General features: G+C 35.4%; 1 protein-coding gene and 1 pseudogene across 1 annotated transcript; both read left to right on the top strand.

Moving 5' to 3' along the window:
- The window catches only part of LOC107943333 (G-type lectin S-receptor-like serine/threonine-protein kinase At1g11330), a 28,953-nt pseudogene that overhangs the window by 3,016 nt on the left and 9,508 nt on the right, over positions 1-16,429 (top strand).
- LOC121203769 (G-type lectin S-receptor-like serine/threonine-protein kinase At1g11330) lies at positions 11,057-12,528 on the top strand. Its single transcript, XM_041074224.1, has one exon. It carries the CDS (start codon positions 11,986-11,988, stop codon positions 12,415-12,417), a length of 432 nt encoding a protein of 143 aa, XP_040930158.1. The 5' UTR covers positions 11,057-11,985; the 3' UTR covers positions 12,418-12,528.

Here is a 16,429-nt window from a genome sequence, read left to right on the forward strand (position 1 = left end):
AAGTGACAGTCTGACTGCAGTTGGTAGCCTAGTTACTGAACAAGAACAGGTCAGCATTATCTTGGCAGGTCTCTCCATCGAATTTGAGTCCATTCGAGTCTTTCCTTTTACCACTCCCATGAGTCTTGAACTGGTCACTGAAATGCTTCTTGATTGTGAAGCACGACAAATGACCCTATTGATAAAAGTGCCTTTGCAAGTTAACTTGGTGTCTTGGTCACAGCAAGGTAATCTCGACAACATGATATTTGGTTTAGATTCCAATCGTGGTTCTCATTAAAGACACAGGGGTCAAGGTCGTTGGTGGTCTCGTGGTTGAGCTTGTGGTTCAGGTCGTGGGTAGTCTCGTTTTAAACTACAGTGTCAGCTATGTGGTAAAATAGAACACATAGTGCAAACGCGTTATCACAGATTTGATGAGAATTTTTCTGGTCTTGGTTCGAGTCCCTCAATGTCAATCAATTATCATCAGCTTAATGAGTCTCTTACATCCCATTGCTCATCAACTCACTGTTGTGGCTCGTTTTCACAGCCTTCCTTTGCAGCTCCTCACTCGTCCTCTCGAGCTCCATCTTCCTCATTTCCTACTCAAACCTGGTACCCTGATTCTGGTGCAACTAACCATATCACCCCAACCATGGCTAGTCTTACCAATGCTTCTCCTTACACAAGTACAAGTCAAGTTTTCATGAGTAATGGTGAGCCTGTTTCTCTAGCTAATATAGACTCATATGGCTGGTTCTCGGTTGTTACACCTCAAAAATATACTACATGTTCCTACAGTTTATAAAAAATTGATATATGTAGGGCAGTTTGCAAGAGATAATTCAGTCTATTTCGAGTTTCATCCCTTTCTATGTTTTGTGAAGGACATTCGGATAGGGAGGACTCTACTGGAGGGCCACATGCATAATGGCTCGTATAGGTTTGACTTCTCTCGAGCTGCTTCACATAAGCCTGGTCCTACTTAAAGCTCAGGGTCTACTCTTTTGTGTAACATACAGGCTCCTTCCTCTTTTGAGTTGTGGCATAACAAACTTGGACATCCCTGCCACAATACACTTGCTCATGTTCTACGTTTTTGTAACGTGTCTTTCAAGCATAGCATCTTGCATTTTATGTGTACACCTTGTAAATTGGGCAAATCTCACAAGTTGCCTTTCAGTGCTTCACAAACAGTATACTCATTTCCTTTTGAATTGGTCGCATCTGATTTTTGGGGACCAGCACATGTGCGATCAAGTGGTTTCTCTTATTATGTTTCCTTTGTTGATATGTATAGCAGACATACTTGGCTATATTCTCTTAAAAACAAGTCTGAGGTTTTTCGTTGTTTCTTTTATTTTCACAAAAATGGTTCAAGTGTAATTTGGAAAGCCTATCAAAATGCTACAGATAGACTGGGGGGCGAGTGTCGTTCTTTGTCCACTAAGCTCTCTCAACTTGGTATTCAACATTGAATAACTTGTATTTATACCTCAGAACGAAAGGGGGTTGCTTAAAGGAGACATCGACATATCGTTGACATGGGGCTCACACTACTAGCTCGGGCATCCATGCCTTTGGAGTACTAGTCAACTGCCTTTTCTCATGCAGCTCATCTGATCAACAAGGTTACCAACGCCTGTTTTGCAAAATCAAACTCCTTATGAGAGGCTATATAAAGCTCAACCCGACTATTCTCAACTAAAAATGTTTGGGAGTGCGTGTTTTCCTTACCTAAGGCCCTTTCAGCACCATAAGCTACAATTTCGATCTTAGAAGTGTGTTTTTCTCGGGTTTGGTTCTAACCAAAAATGTTAAAAATGCCTTACTGAAGATGGTCGTATGTTTTTCTCTCGTCATGTCCTGTTTGATGAGGCACATTTTCCGTTTCAGGCTGGCTTTCCTTTACCAACAACCTTGGCTTCTGTTAGGTTCCTTCATCAAAGTTCTTACGTTCCTATGGTGGCATCGACTAGTCCTCTTTCTCCTGGTTCCTTACATTCACTTGAAGCTCTCCCTACCCCAGCTTCAACCCAACCTCCTTCTATCATACGATCTCCTAGTTTATTACCTTCACATAGGGATTCTTCTACGATGGCTAGTTCACCTATATCCGGTGCTCCAGATGCCATTCCTGCAAGGTCACCTTCTTCTATCAACTGCCATCCTATGCGCACTCGATTGAAGAATGGCATTTTTAAACCAAAACTTTTCTCCTCTACCTTGGAAGAAAATGAGCCATCTAACATTACTGAGGCCTTTAAAAGTCTTGCCTGGACTGCAGCTGTACAAGCAGGATATGATGCCTTAATGACCAATAACATATGAGACCTTATACCTCTACCTGCAGGCCGTTGAGGTGTTGGTTGCAAATGGATTTTCAAGGTTAAAAGACATGTAGATGGATCAGTAGCTCGATACAAAGGACGGTTGATTGTTAAGGGATATCTAGAAGAGGCAAGTATCGATTTTTTAGAGACCTTCAGCCCTGTGTTCAAGCCAACAACGAACTGGGTAGTGCTGGTCCTTGCTGTTTCTCTAGGGTAGTCCCTCAGACAAGTAGACATCAACAACGTGTTTTTGAATGGGACTTGCATGAGGAGATTTATATGACACAGCCACCAGGATTTGAGCAACAACGAAATGATGGTCAACAGCTTGTCTGCAGACTACAAAAGGCTCTTTATGGCCTTAAACAGGCACCTCGAGCATGGTTTTACAAACTTCGAAAGTTTTTGTTGGCTACTAAGTTTGTAGCCTCTAAAGCTGACAATTCTCTTTTCATTCGACGAGCAGCGTAACACCCCTTACCCGTATTCGTTGCCGGAATAGGGTAGGAGGCATTACCAGAGTTTACCGAATTAATTTTCTATTAATACGAGTTAAATATTATTCATTTACTAAAACATGTCATGGCGTCATTTAAATGGGCCTCTAGAGCCCAAAACATACTTCGAGACCAAACCAGAATTAAATCGAAACCATAGGGAATTTTTCGCAAAATCCTAAAGTTTTTTTTTGCTCAATATAACCCCTTTATAAATATCTAACCTTCCCTGCAAATTTTAAAACCGAGACCAATCCAACCAACCAATTCATTTCAATCAATTTGATTCCAAATTATACTACTATTATAATTATACTATTTAACATATTCATCATTCTTTACTTTAATGTATATTTCTTAAACAAGCCTTAGTATGTATATAATCATCAAACCTTATACATGCCATATAAATCAAAAAGAAATTTACAAAAGCTACCGGAGATAATCTGGATAGTGTGATCCTCTGTGTTGATCCGATCCTCCGTATACTTCCACGTCAATCTACAAGAGACATTGATTACACTCATGTAAGCTTATAGAAGCTTAGTAAGTTCATAGGCATAAAGCATAAATCTTACCAAATATTTATACACTTATACAATATACACAATTATTAAGTTCACCTATCAACCACAGCCATCGGTGAATTCCCTTGTATAAACTTACTACCACTTATCCATTTCCTTTAATTCTTTTGGGCTCATTTGTCACATATTATTCTTTAACCAAATTAGGGAATGGTTACGGAAAATTGAGTACTTCACTTTCACTTTGCCATAGTATAACTATGGTCTTGCGTATGATCACTTATCACCTTTTGAAGTCATAGTCCTGCCACGGTCTTACACTAATCACATTTATCACTTGTCACTGATCAGATAATTGTAGCTAAAACTACCACTTATCACTTATCACTTGTCACTGGTCAGATAAGTGTAGCTAAAGCTACCACTTATCACTTGTCGCTTGTCGCTTGTCACTTATCACTGATCAGATAAGTGTAGCTGAGACTACCACTTATCACTTGTCACTGATCAGAAGTACTCAAATCCGACATTCCGCTCAATTTAATCATTTATTCGATTTTCGTGTTGTTATTTTATTCTCTATTTATCAATAAATATATTTCATCATACATATTACATTATATAATTCATAAAATTAACTTATAATCATTAAACTTCAACCATATGAACTTACCTGGGTCGATTTGCCAAATTTGTGAAAGTTCAGGGACTAATCAGCTACTTTTTCTTTTCCTCGACTTGCTTCGGGTTCTCGATCTATCATTGTAAAATCATTCACTTATCAGTATTAACTTCATCTTCAACCCGCTTATAAGTAATATTATCTATAATTTCATTATTTACTTATGTATATTCCAATGCTGTCCATCAGTGCCATAGTCACTAAATTATTTTTATCTTTAGCTACAGAACTCCAAATTAGGATCCACTAATTTTATCTGAAACTAGACTCATATATCTTCTTATCATAAAATTTTTAGAATTTTTGGTTTAGCCAATAAGTACAGTTTATTCTTTAAATTCACCCCTATTCTGCTGTCTGATAATTCCGACCCTTCTTCATTAAAAATTAATTATCTCTTCGTACAGAATTCAGATGATGTCCATGTTTGTTTCTATTGAAAATAGACTCATTAAGGATTTTAAAAATATAAATTTAAACCCCTAATTATTTTTCTCCAATTTTTGATGATTTTCCAAAGTCAGAATAGGGGAACCCGAAATCATTCTGACATTGTCTCACAAAATTTATTATATCTCATGATCTACAATTCCGTTGCTTACACCGTTTCTTTTATGAGAAACTAGACTCAATAAGCTTTAATTTCATATTTCTTTAATCTTCTAATTCGATTTCTAAAATTTATGGTGATTTTTCAAAGTTAGACTACTGCTGCTGTCCAAAACTGTTTTAGTGCAAATGTTGATTTCGATTTTTGCCCCAAATTTCACAGTTCATACAATTCAGTCCTTGCTCAATTAATCCCTCAATGAAGCTAATTTTTCTCAATTAATGCTTTACCTAGACATTATAAGTTATTTTACAATTATTTAAATTCATAATTTCCACATAAAAACCTAACTTCAAACTCTTTCACCATTAGGTCCCAAAACATTCACTTTCTATTCAATTCTTTCAATAAAATCAGCATATAAACAATTTAAACTCTAATTACATGCTAAATCATCATATACTTCCAACAAATATTCATAAAAACTTCCAATTTCTTTCATAGAATCAAAAACTAATGAATTCAACAAGTGGACCTAGTTGTAAAAGTCATAAAAACACAAAAATTTCAAGAAATAATCAAGAATTGAACTTACTTGCAGTAAAAATATGAAAAATCAACTTAACAAAACCCTTCTATGGTGTTTTTGCTGATGAGAATGCTGAAAAATAATGAGAATTCTAGATAATTCCACTTTAGTCCTAGTTTATTAAGTAAATTTTGCAATATTCCAATTTTGCCCTTAATTCATCAATTTTCCTGCTGATTTCATGCACCTTACCGTCCAGCCCAAATATACCTTGGGTCTATTTGCCTTTTAAACCCTCTTTCTTTTATCATTTAAGCTATTAAATCATTTCCTATAATTTTACATTTGTTACAATTTAATCCTTTTTATTCAATTAACTATCGAAACTTTAAAATTTCTTAACGAAACTTTAATACTAACTTATTAACACTCCATAAATATTTATAAAAATATTTATGGCTCGTTTTAAAATTTTCAAACTCTCGATATCTCATTTCCGATTCTAATTTTTAAAATTTTTATTTCTTGTACACTAGTCGCTATTTCAAAAATTTTCCTAACTTCACATTTAACTTATATTCACTAAATTATTAATATTTTCTACTCATTTGTCAGATTTAGTGATCTCGAATCACTGTTCCGACACCACTGAAAATTTAGGCTATTACAAGCAGGATCCCAACTACTCTATGTTTTAGTATATGTTGATGACATAATAATCACTGGCATTGACTCTTTTGGCATTGATCAGTTTGTCAAACACCTTGATGTTCACTTTTCTTTCAAAGACTTGGGCCAGTTGAGCTATTTTCTTGGAATTGAAGTAACTCATACTCCGAATGGTGTTTTCTTGAGTCAGAAGAAGTACATCTTGGACTTATTTCAACGAGCTCCCATGGATAGGTCGAAAGGTTCTCCTACCCCAATAATGACCACTTGTCAATTGCAGCTCACGAAGGAAGCCTGATTGAGGATGAACGCTTATTCAGAAGTATTGTGGGTGCCTTACAATATGTGGTAATAACAAGGCCAGACATTGCCTTTTCTGTGAACAAGGCTTGTCAGTTTATGCACAAACCCTTGGATACACATTTCAAAGCTATCAAACGGATTCTAAGGTACTTGCAAGGGACACTAGATTATGGGTTACAGTTCACCCGAACCTCAAAGTTCCTTTTTGAAGGCTATTTCGATGTAAGTTGGGGATCGGACACTAATGATCGCCGGTCAAGCTCAGGGTCTTGTGTCTTTCTTGGAGGAAATCCAATTTCATGGAGCTCTAGGAAGCAACAAGTAGTGTCGAGATCCACCGCAGAGGAAGAATATAGAAGTCTAGCCCATGTCACTGCAGAAATAGTTTGGATTCAGTCATTGTTGTCTGAACTCGGTGTTTCAGCTCAAAACGAAGCACTGGTTTGGTGTGATAGCTCAGCCGTGGTTGCTGTAACAAGTAACCCTGTTATGCACTCCAAATTCAAACACGTTGAATTAGACTTATTATTTGTCAGAGAAAAAGTTGCAAATGGGTCTTTTTAAGTAGGTCATGTATTTGGACAAGCTTAGATTGCTGATATCTTGACCAAGCCCTTATCAATAGGGTTGTTCGACAAATTTAGAAGAAGGCTTAGAGTTGTTGCCATAGGAGGTGATGACATGAAGAAGCAGGAGAAGTCGATAAGCATGGGGCATGTTATGGAATATAATAAGCATTAATTGTAAAAGTTAGTTAAGATAGTTAGTTAGGTTCAGTTGTTAAATGGTTAGTCAGTTAGCTGTTAGTTAATGACTTTCTGTATTAAATACTCAGATTATTCTTCTTTTGTAAGTGAAATGAAGTCTGTTTACTTCTCAACTAAGTACGTTAACAGGCTGCAACAAATAATGTAGCTCTTTGCCTCTGATTTTCTTGATTCTCTCCTTGTGATTCTTGATTTGCGCTATAGCCGAATTGACAGGTAATGAAGGAACTTTGTAGTCCTTCTCCACGACTTTCCAGAAATCATTTTCCTCTAGATGAGTCTCCATCCTTACTGCCCAAACATGGTAACCTTTACCATTGAAAACATGTGGTGCAAGTGCAGTGAAAGAGATTTCTAAATCTATAGAAGAAGAAAGAGACAAAACATTTCCCTTAATTACAGGTCCCTCAAGAAAAAAGCTATGATACCTATTTATTGGAGTTTTTGATGAAAAATTTATTATAAAAAGAAAACAACAAAAGCAAAAGGAAAATATAAATAATTTTTATGGAAAGTGTTTTCATTTATTAAACTGAAAACCAGTGTTTATATAGAAAAACAACAACTATTGACTAAAACTAGACTATTAAAATATTCATAATCTCTAAAAATCAGCAACAAATAAAAAATTGTTAAAATTAATTAGATTATTTTGTTATAGTAAGTGAAGTAAATCTTCAACATCATTATTGGTGCTTCATTTGCTCATTTTATGAGTGGGATATGAATTTCAGAGGGCATGCAAAAAGAAAAGGAAGAAGAAAGAAAGAAAATTACAAAAAAAAAGAAGAAAAAGGAAAGGTTATGACACCATGCATTTGGGGCTTTCAAATCTTTACAAACATAAGAGTAGTAGTTCTAACTATCTTTCATGAGGGTAACTTTTCTACGAAAATATCCAGGCATGAGGTGATAAATGACTTTCTTTCACTGTCCCATCACTTTAAGAAATTATCATTAGTTATCTTATTTTGAGCTTCATCGAATTTTCTTACGAAAAAACTCAGTCCATAGTTAGATCAACTTGTAAATAGATCAAACACCAATTTTATAGTGAAAATATAGGAGAAAATTCAATCGAAGTTAAACTCCAACAATTGCCACTATCTAGTTTCATAGAACTCGCCACCACGATAAACAACTTCCATCACGCAAAAAGCTAAGGCAAGGTGGCTTTTGTCCAGTTTACAGGGTAATAAACAATAGTGGTGATTTCCAGAAAATACATGATCGATGAAATGACATTTTCTTTCTACCAAGTCTTATGAACCAAATTTTGTGTGCTGGGAACATTAGATGATGAAAAGGAAAGAGCATTTAAGAGATTGTCAAAAGGTTTGGGGTAAGGGTTGGAAGGATTTATGAATAAAGTGGTGATTTCAAAGCTCCAACATCCAAATCTGGCTAGATTATTTGGGTGTTGTGTTGACGGAGAAGAGAAGATGTTGATCTATGAGTACATGCCTAACAAAAGTTTGGACGCGTTTCTCTTTGGTTAGTAACTTATTCTAATATTTTTTATTAGTGATTTTTTGGTACTCGATCGTTATATTGGACCTCAATTAAATTTAGAGTTCAATTAAGTTAAACTCTAAACGAGAGGTAAAGTTCTTCGAGAATTATTTTTTTCATCCACAATACTTGAATTTATGTTGTTGTTTAAAGAGAATTAAGCTTATAGGTTCATACAGACAACAGACCGAGTTCGATTCAGGGGAATACATTTCCCTACGGCTATACGGAGATGAAAACCTCACGAAGACGCAGGTACGGATGTATCCCGAAAGCGATCCACTATCCTATACGGAGGTGAAGACCTCACGAAGGAATAGTTTCTTACTTCCACTTAAGAGGGTGAAGTTGACCGGTAATGCAATACGATATGCAAAGATACATCAAATATTTAAACTACTTAAAGCATCATATTATGAAGAAAGCCACGAAAGTAACAGACAACAGGTAATGCAAAAACCAATTTTTAATTTTTGACGAAAGACAATAAATAATCAATTTAAGGCTCGACTCTCGATTTCCCCAGTGGAGTCGCCAAGCTGTCGAAACCATTTTTTTGAAAACAGGAATCGACTTGGTTTGAAAGCGAAAATTAAAACGGGAGTCGCCACCGATCTTTATTAGGTGTGATCGGATCACCTTTGTTTTAATAAAACAATTTTTAGTTTACTAAAACGGTATTTTTAATCTACGAAACTCGAGAGAATGAGTTCGGGAGTCGATTACGTGCGAGGAAGGATTAGCACCCCCGACACGCCCAAAAATTGGTACCGAATTGATTAGTTAGTGTCTTAATGTCGAAAATTAAAAATCGGGAATGGGTTTGAAATACGATCTTTTCTATTAATAAATGATTTTAAAATTCTCGAATTAGCTTAAATCGATTGTTTAAAGATTTCCTTATCTCGAGATATCGGAGTATCACATCCCGTAAGTTAGGACACAATACCATGAATTCTCGAGCACAAGGTCGTCTTTCAATTTAAATGAGAATTTCATGTGTTTTGAAACTCGAAAAGGATATTTAGCTATTTAGAACCAATGAGAGAATTGAAACCCCGTAAGTTAGGGCACAATTCTTCGATGTTCCAAAATGCGAAACATTGCCTTATTTTGAAATTTTTATATATATTTTTTAATAGTAGCGAATTTGATATTTAAACGACGTGTTATTCGTTCGGATTCACATAAAACAATTTATTGGATGAATATAACGAGGCTTGATTTATGGGGTGATGATATGAAATGAAGGTGTAATGTGACATAGAATGATGAATACAAATAAACGAATCATGCAATGACAGTAATCGCACTAACATTAATAATCAAAGATAAATGAATTAAATAATAAAAAAGATAATAAATAGCATAAAGTTAATTAAAATGGATAAGACGTAAAAAGAAACGAAACTAAAAGGATGATAAATGAGTTTTAAATAAATAAATAAATAATATGCAAAAAGAATTTTTAAAGAAAGATCAACCATATACAAAATAATTTTAAAAGATTATAATAAGGTTAAAATAGACAATGTATGTGTATACGAAAGTGTGAAACAAATAATGTAAAGAATCTTGAAGTAAATAATAATAAAACATTCCAAAATAAACAAATAATGTTTGTGTTTGCAGGGTATGGGTGTGTCAGACGCATGGAGGGAGCATATGCCGGTGGTGGTGCGCGAGGCGGCCATTGGTTGGCCGAGTGTGCTACTGAGGCTTGAGGGCTGCTGCTGTTTTCTCTTCTCTGCAGGGGGATAGGATTTGGGCTTTAGGGTTTGTATTTAATTGGGTTTGGTCTTTTAGTTTGGGCCGGGCATAATTGGGCTTGTACACGATTCATATATATTAGGTCTTTAATATAATTTTTTAAAAAATGTTAGGCAAGGAAAAGCACTAACTTATGCCATATAAGTATATATTGTAATTGGTAAGAGACTTTTTTTTTTCCCTTAACAAGACTCGGTCATTGTTAAAAGAATAATCCAGAAAATAATTTTCAAAAAAAATATCATGTGCTTCACTAGTCAAAGTTATTCAAATGAAAGAATCTAAATTCATCGGTTTCACAACAGCTACCTATACTAATCAAAGTTATTTAAATGGCGTCTTGGTCTGTAACTTCTGGAAGTTCAAACCTCAATAAATTTTATGAATAAATTTTTTTACCAAATTAATTATGGGAGTTTAAAATTATCTAGTGATTCAATTTTTAGGTTATTTTCATTTTGTTCAATCAAAATGAAATTTTTACAATTTTGTTATTCAATTTTTAGGATAGTTTATTTTAGTCACCAAACCATTAAATTTTTAACGATAATTAATTGTACATATAACATTATGTTTATATTTTTATTTTGGTCACTCAAATTTTAAATTATTTTCATTTTAATCATCTAAAAAATATATTTTTGAATATTGATCGGGATAAAAATTATTAAGAATTAAAGTGAAAAAGTAGTAGAAACTAAAATAATGTTTTAAAAATTTTAAATGACTTATTTAATTAATTTTAATATTTTAGAATATAAAATTTCAATATTGAAAAAATTACTGCTTTCAATAAGAGGTAAATTAATATAATTTGATAATTTTTAAAGTATTACTTTTCCACTTTAATGTTTAATGTGATGCAATAAAAAAAATAAAGAGGTGCTTAGTGCTCCAAGAAAATTCAAAACTTGATGTAAACATTTGAAGAAAATTGAGTTGAGTTCATCTCGTGTAAATCCTGAAAGATTCCAAATATCATTCATAAATCATAGCGTCACTTCCAAGTTCTGGGTAGAGATTATGGGAAAAACTATTAGCTGCTCTGTTTTACTATCTTTAATGTCTTGCTTTTACTTGCTATTTGCCACTGCTTTAGACACCATAACACCATCAAAATCCATCAAAGACCCTGAATTTATAATCTCCCGGAATGGTACTTTCCGATTGGGATTCTTCAGCTTGGCTAACTCCAGCAATCGTTATGTGGGGATATTGTACCATCAAATCCCCGTACAAACTGTTGTATGAGTGGCAAATAGAAACAGGCCTCTCAAAGACTCTTCTGGGATTCTCAACATATCAGATGATGGCAACCTTGTTGTTTTGAATGGCAAAACTGAGACTCTCTGGTCATCAAATGTTGCCAATACAGCTCCTAATGCAACAACTGCCCAGCTTTCAGACTTAGGGAACCTCGTCCTCAGTAATGGTGACTTAGGAAACATCCTTGTAATGTATTCCTTCAAACTATGAAGATTGGCGTTGATATAAAAATGGGTAGTAAAGTGGAGCTGAAATCATGGAAAAGCCATGATCCATCTGATGGTTACTTTTCTTTTGGTATTAAACCCTTCAATATCCCAGAGTTTGTCATTTGGAACAATAACCAGCTCTATTTTTGTAGTGGTCCATGGAATGGAAATATGTTTATGGGCTTAATACTTCCGACCGTCCGCTTTCTCTTGGTTTTCTGTTGTTCCAGATAATCAACAACAAACGTTTTATATAGGTTATGAAGATTCTAATCACTCTATGTTGACATACTGTGAATTAGATTCTCAAGGTAAACTCAATGAACGGAGATGGGATGCGGGGAAAGGGAACTGGATAAAGAGTTACTCTATTTATCATACAGATTGTGATGTTTTATGGGAAGTGTGGGGAATTTGGGATATGCAATTCAACGAAACGACCCATTTGCAGTTGCTTAAAGGGGTCTAAGCCTAGGAATGCAGAGGAATGGAGTAGAGGTAATTGGAGTAGCGGGTGTTTTAGGACTACCCCTTTGCAGTGCCAAAGGGATAACAACAATGGGAGTGGAGCAGGCCAAGGTGATGATAGGTTTTTGGAGATGAAGATGATAAAAGTGCCCGCATTTCCAGACCGGTCATCAATAGTTAACGGCCAATGCAAAGATCAATGCTTGAAGAATTGTTCGTGCGTGGCTTATACGTATGATTCCGGCATTGGTTGCATGATGTGGAGTGGAGATTTGATTGATGTCCAGGAATCCAGTCGCGGAGTCGATCTTTACATCCGTCTGCCAGCTTCGGAACTGATTAAATTTTCTTAGTGTCGACCATGTGTTTGATAAATTGCGTTAATATCTGCTTTTTGAGTGTTGAAGTTATTAACCAAGTTTTTCTATTTGCAGATAAAGGGAAAAGTAGTAAGGTCATTGTCATTACAACAGTAATTGCAGGCATAGTAGTTATCACAATTTCTGCACTCTTCTTACGGTGTAGGATGCTTAAACATAAAGGTAATATATGAAAAATATTTAAACATATATATAATTTATTAAAATATAAAAAATTAGAATATAAAATTATATGTGAAAAATATTTAAAAATATCAATAAGTTTGAAATGTATATTGAAACATGCTGGTATTAGTACATACTAATATCGTTATATACTATTGTCAAGACAACAACAATATGTCCACCGATATGGTATTAACTACTTTGTTTCTATATCAGGAAGAAATAAAAAGCAAAAACACATTAAACACCAATTTTGTGGTGAAAATATAGGAGAAAATTCAAGTGGAGTTAAACTCCAGTAGTTGCCAGTATTCAATTTTGAAGAACTTGGTGTTGGGGATTTTTGGAGGAGCAGAGGAAGAAATACAGGACAGAACAATGCAGTATTTTTACTTGCTCACAAATGTGCAGCAAGGGAGCTATGGCTTCAGCTCATTTTGCTCACTCATTCAACTAGAAAAACAATACATTTATAGCTAAAAAATATCACCAAATACTACCTATTACCACTAAGTAGCCTAGTAAATTGATAAACATAACTTGCACACATGGTAAAGCTGATTTATCAATCTTTCAGCACTTAATTACATAAAAAATGTTACCAACTTAGTTCAAATCAAACTAAGCAACAAAACATTAGCTGAAAGTGACAAAACAGCAGCATATGCTCCAGCTGCAACATGTAAGGCTGGGGCAGCTTCCCCTACTTCTTGGTCTGCATGGAAGCCAACTTCAACACTCCTCCTTGGCTTTCATGTTGCAAATACCAATCATTCATCAAGTTTTTTTTTAATTTGGCAGTCCTTAGATGCTTTGTTTCAAGCTGAACTTGCTCAAGCAATACATTTTCAACCTTGGCCTCATTTTCAACCAAATCTTGACTCACACAATTTGACCATACCAGTCTTTTGTGGCAAAGATTTGTTCATCAAATGGAGTATTCTCCTCCTTCACAGCCTTGGTTGGTATTACCATTCAAACACATCCTGCCTTGTTTTCCCTTGCTAATTACAGTCCTGCTTTTTCTTGCTTCCACATGTTGCTGAGCTCGCACCTTTGACAGATTCGTATCTTTGCATACTGTCTTCAGCAGGTGTCTTCAACAGGCTCGCAACTATTGGTGAGCTCGCATTTTTGATAAGCTCACAGCTCTCATTTCTCGCTAAGCTTGCAGCTTGCACATTGGAAAGCTCACATTCTTTCCTTGAAGCTCCTCCTTCAGCTTATTCAAGCTTGTTTGGGAGTCTTTAAGGTTGAGCTGATGTTGTCTTCTCTTCAAGCAGTTCTTGATGACATGCTTTGACAACTTCTTTCTTTTAACAAGCAGCGGGATCAAAAATCAATGGCCCTTAAGACTAAGGCTCATGATACCAATTGTTGGCGATTTTTAGAAGAGGAGCAGAGGAAGAAATACAGGACAGAACAAGGCAATATTTTTACTTGCTCCCAAATGTGCAGCAAGGGAGCTATGGCTTCAGCTCATTTTGCTCACTCATTCAACTAGAAAAACAATACATTTATAACTAAAAACTATCACCAAATACTACCTACTACCACTAAGTAGCCTAGTAAATTGATAAACATAACTTGCACACATGGTAAAGCTGATTTATTAATCTATCAGCACTAATTACATCAAACATGTTACCAACTTAGTTGCTGCTTCTTGGTCTGCATGGAAGCCAACTTCAACACTTGGCATCGCGACAAACAACTTCAATCCTGCGAAAAAGCTAGGGTAGGGTGGTTCCGGTACAGTTTACAGGGTAATAAATAATAGCAATTTTCAGGAAATCCAGTCTCAATGAAATGACATTGTCTTTTTTTTCTATCAAGTTTTGTGAGTTGAATTTTGTGTGCAGGGAACACTAGATGATGGAAAGGAAATAGAAGTAAAGAGATTGTCGAAAGATTCGGGGCAAGGATTGGAAGAATTTATGAATGAAGTGGTGGTGATCTCTAAGCTTCAACATCGAAATTTGGTAAGATTGCTTGGCTGTTGTGTTGAAGGAGAAGAGAAGATGCTCGTCTATGAATATACGGCCAACAAAAGTTAGGACGCTTTTCTCTTTGGTTAGTAACTTATTCGATTCCTTTTTTACTTTTTTGTTATTTTTCGTTATTCAATAGTTATATTAGACCCTAAACAAGGGGCAAAGCTTTCCTAGAACTATTTTCTTCATCCACAAGACTTGAGCTTGTGTTGTTACTTAAGGGGAATTGAGTTCCTTATCACTCGATCCAATAAGCATTAATATCGTTTTCCTTCTCATTACAACTTAAACTTGGCCTCGACTACCCCATCTACCTAATCTGATAAGTTCGACTCATTTGATTTTGGAGGTGTAACCCATATAGATTAGATATTGGATATAATTTTCTTGAAAAGTTTTCAAAAATGAAGAAACATAATTTCCCATTGAAAAAGTGTTGCGCGGAAGCGTGTGCAAGAGTAAAAATATTGTACTGAAAAATCACACTAAGTTCAATTCCCAGGAAAGAGAGGTAGTTCACGAAGATCACTTAAATACCAAGTCTTTCCTAAAAAGAATATCCCTCTATCGTAATTTAATAGCACAATAAATCACTACAATCACATTCACAAAATATGTAAAATAAATAATAAAGAATACCAGAATTTTAACGAGGTTCAGCAAATTTTGCCTACGTCCTCGGGCACTACCAAATATATTTCACTCCAAAAATTACAAGTGAAATTTACAAATAGGGAGAGAGAATAATGCCTTAAGTAGAGAATGACAATTATGGGATGAAGAAAGTAAGAAATGGTTAGGCCTATTTATAGTTGAGGTTCAAGGATCAACTTGCAATGTCCCTATACAATTAGGGACCAAAATTGCAATTATCCCATGCCAACTTTTAACCCAACTTGCCAACCAATCTTACTTTCTACTTTCGGTGCCCACCCTTTTTGACTTTTCAAACAATGGGTGGGTTCCAATAATCTCCACCTTGAAGATTTGATTAGGATAATCTTATCTTCACACAATTCTTTCTGTCTTTGACAACAATACTTGATAGTGCCTTCTTCAACTGTTAAACTTGCAGGATATTAATCAAGTTCAAACAATGTTCAAACTTGGTTACTGTTACCACCTTGGTCATCATATCTGCGGGATTATCTGCAGTCTTGATCTTCTGAAGACAAATTTTCCCCTCATCAATAATTTCCCGCACAAAGTGGAAACGTACGTCAATATGCTTTGTACGTGCATGATAAACTTGATTCTTTGCTAAATGAATAGCACTTTGACTATCACAATACACGTTAATATGCTCCTGGACCAATCCCAAGGTTTTAGTCATACCTTGTAACCAAATAGCCTCCTTTACAGCCTCTGTTACAGCCATGTACTCGGCTTCTGTGGTTGACAACGCAACTGTAGACTGTAGTGTAGACTTCTAACTTATTGGTCCTCCAGCAAGTGTAAATACATAACCAGTGGTTGATCTTCTCTTGTCCAAATCACCGGCATAGTCAGAATCAATGTACCCAATAACACCTTTACCAAGTGTATTATCCTGCTTGAACAGTAATCCAACATCCATGGTCTTCTGAATATACCGTAGAATCCATTTCACAACTTGTCAATGTCTTTTTCCAGGATTATGCATATACCTGCTCACTATACTAACTGCTTGTGAAATGCTGGGTCTTGTACACACCATTGCATCCATCAAGCTACCCACTGCATTAGAATACGGAACTTGCAACATGTATTCTTGTAACAGCTCGATTTTGGGCCTAGTCGGAACAGTGGTTTCGGGACCACTATTTCGAGGCTAGATAAAATTATTT

Source organism: Gossypium hirsutum, chromosome A01 (genome assembly GCF_007990345.1).
Source record: "Gossypium hirsutum isolate 1008001.06 chromosome A01, Gossypium_hirsutum_v2.1, whole genome shotgun sequence".
Lineage (NCBI taxonomy): Eukaryota > Viridiplantae > Streptophyta > Magnoliopsida > Malvales > Malvaceae > Gossypium > Gossypium hirsutum.

What these genes read in the sequence shown, in the direction of transcription:
- LOC121203769 (XM_041074224.1), top strand. Translation starts at nt 11,986, where the DNA reads ATGTTTTATGGGAAGTGTGGGGAATTTGGGATATGCAATTCAACGAAA.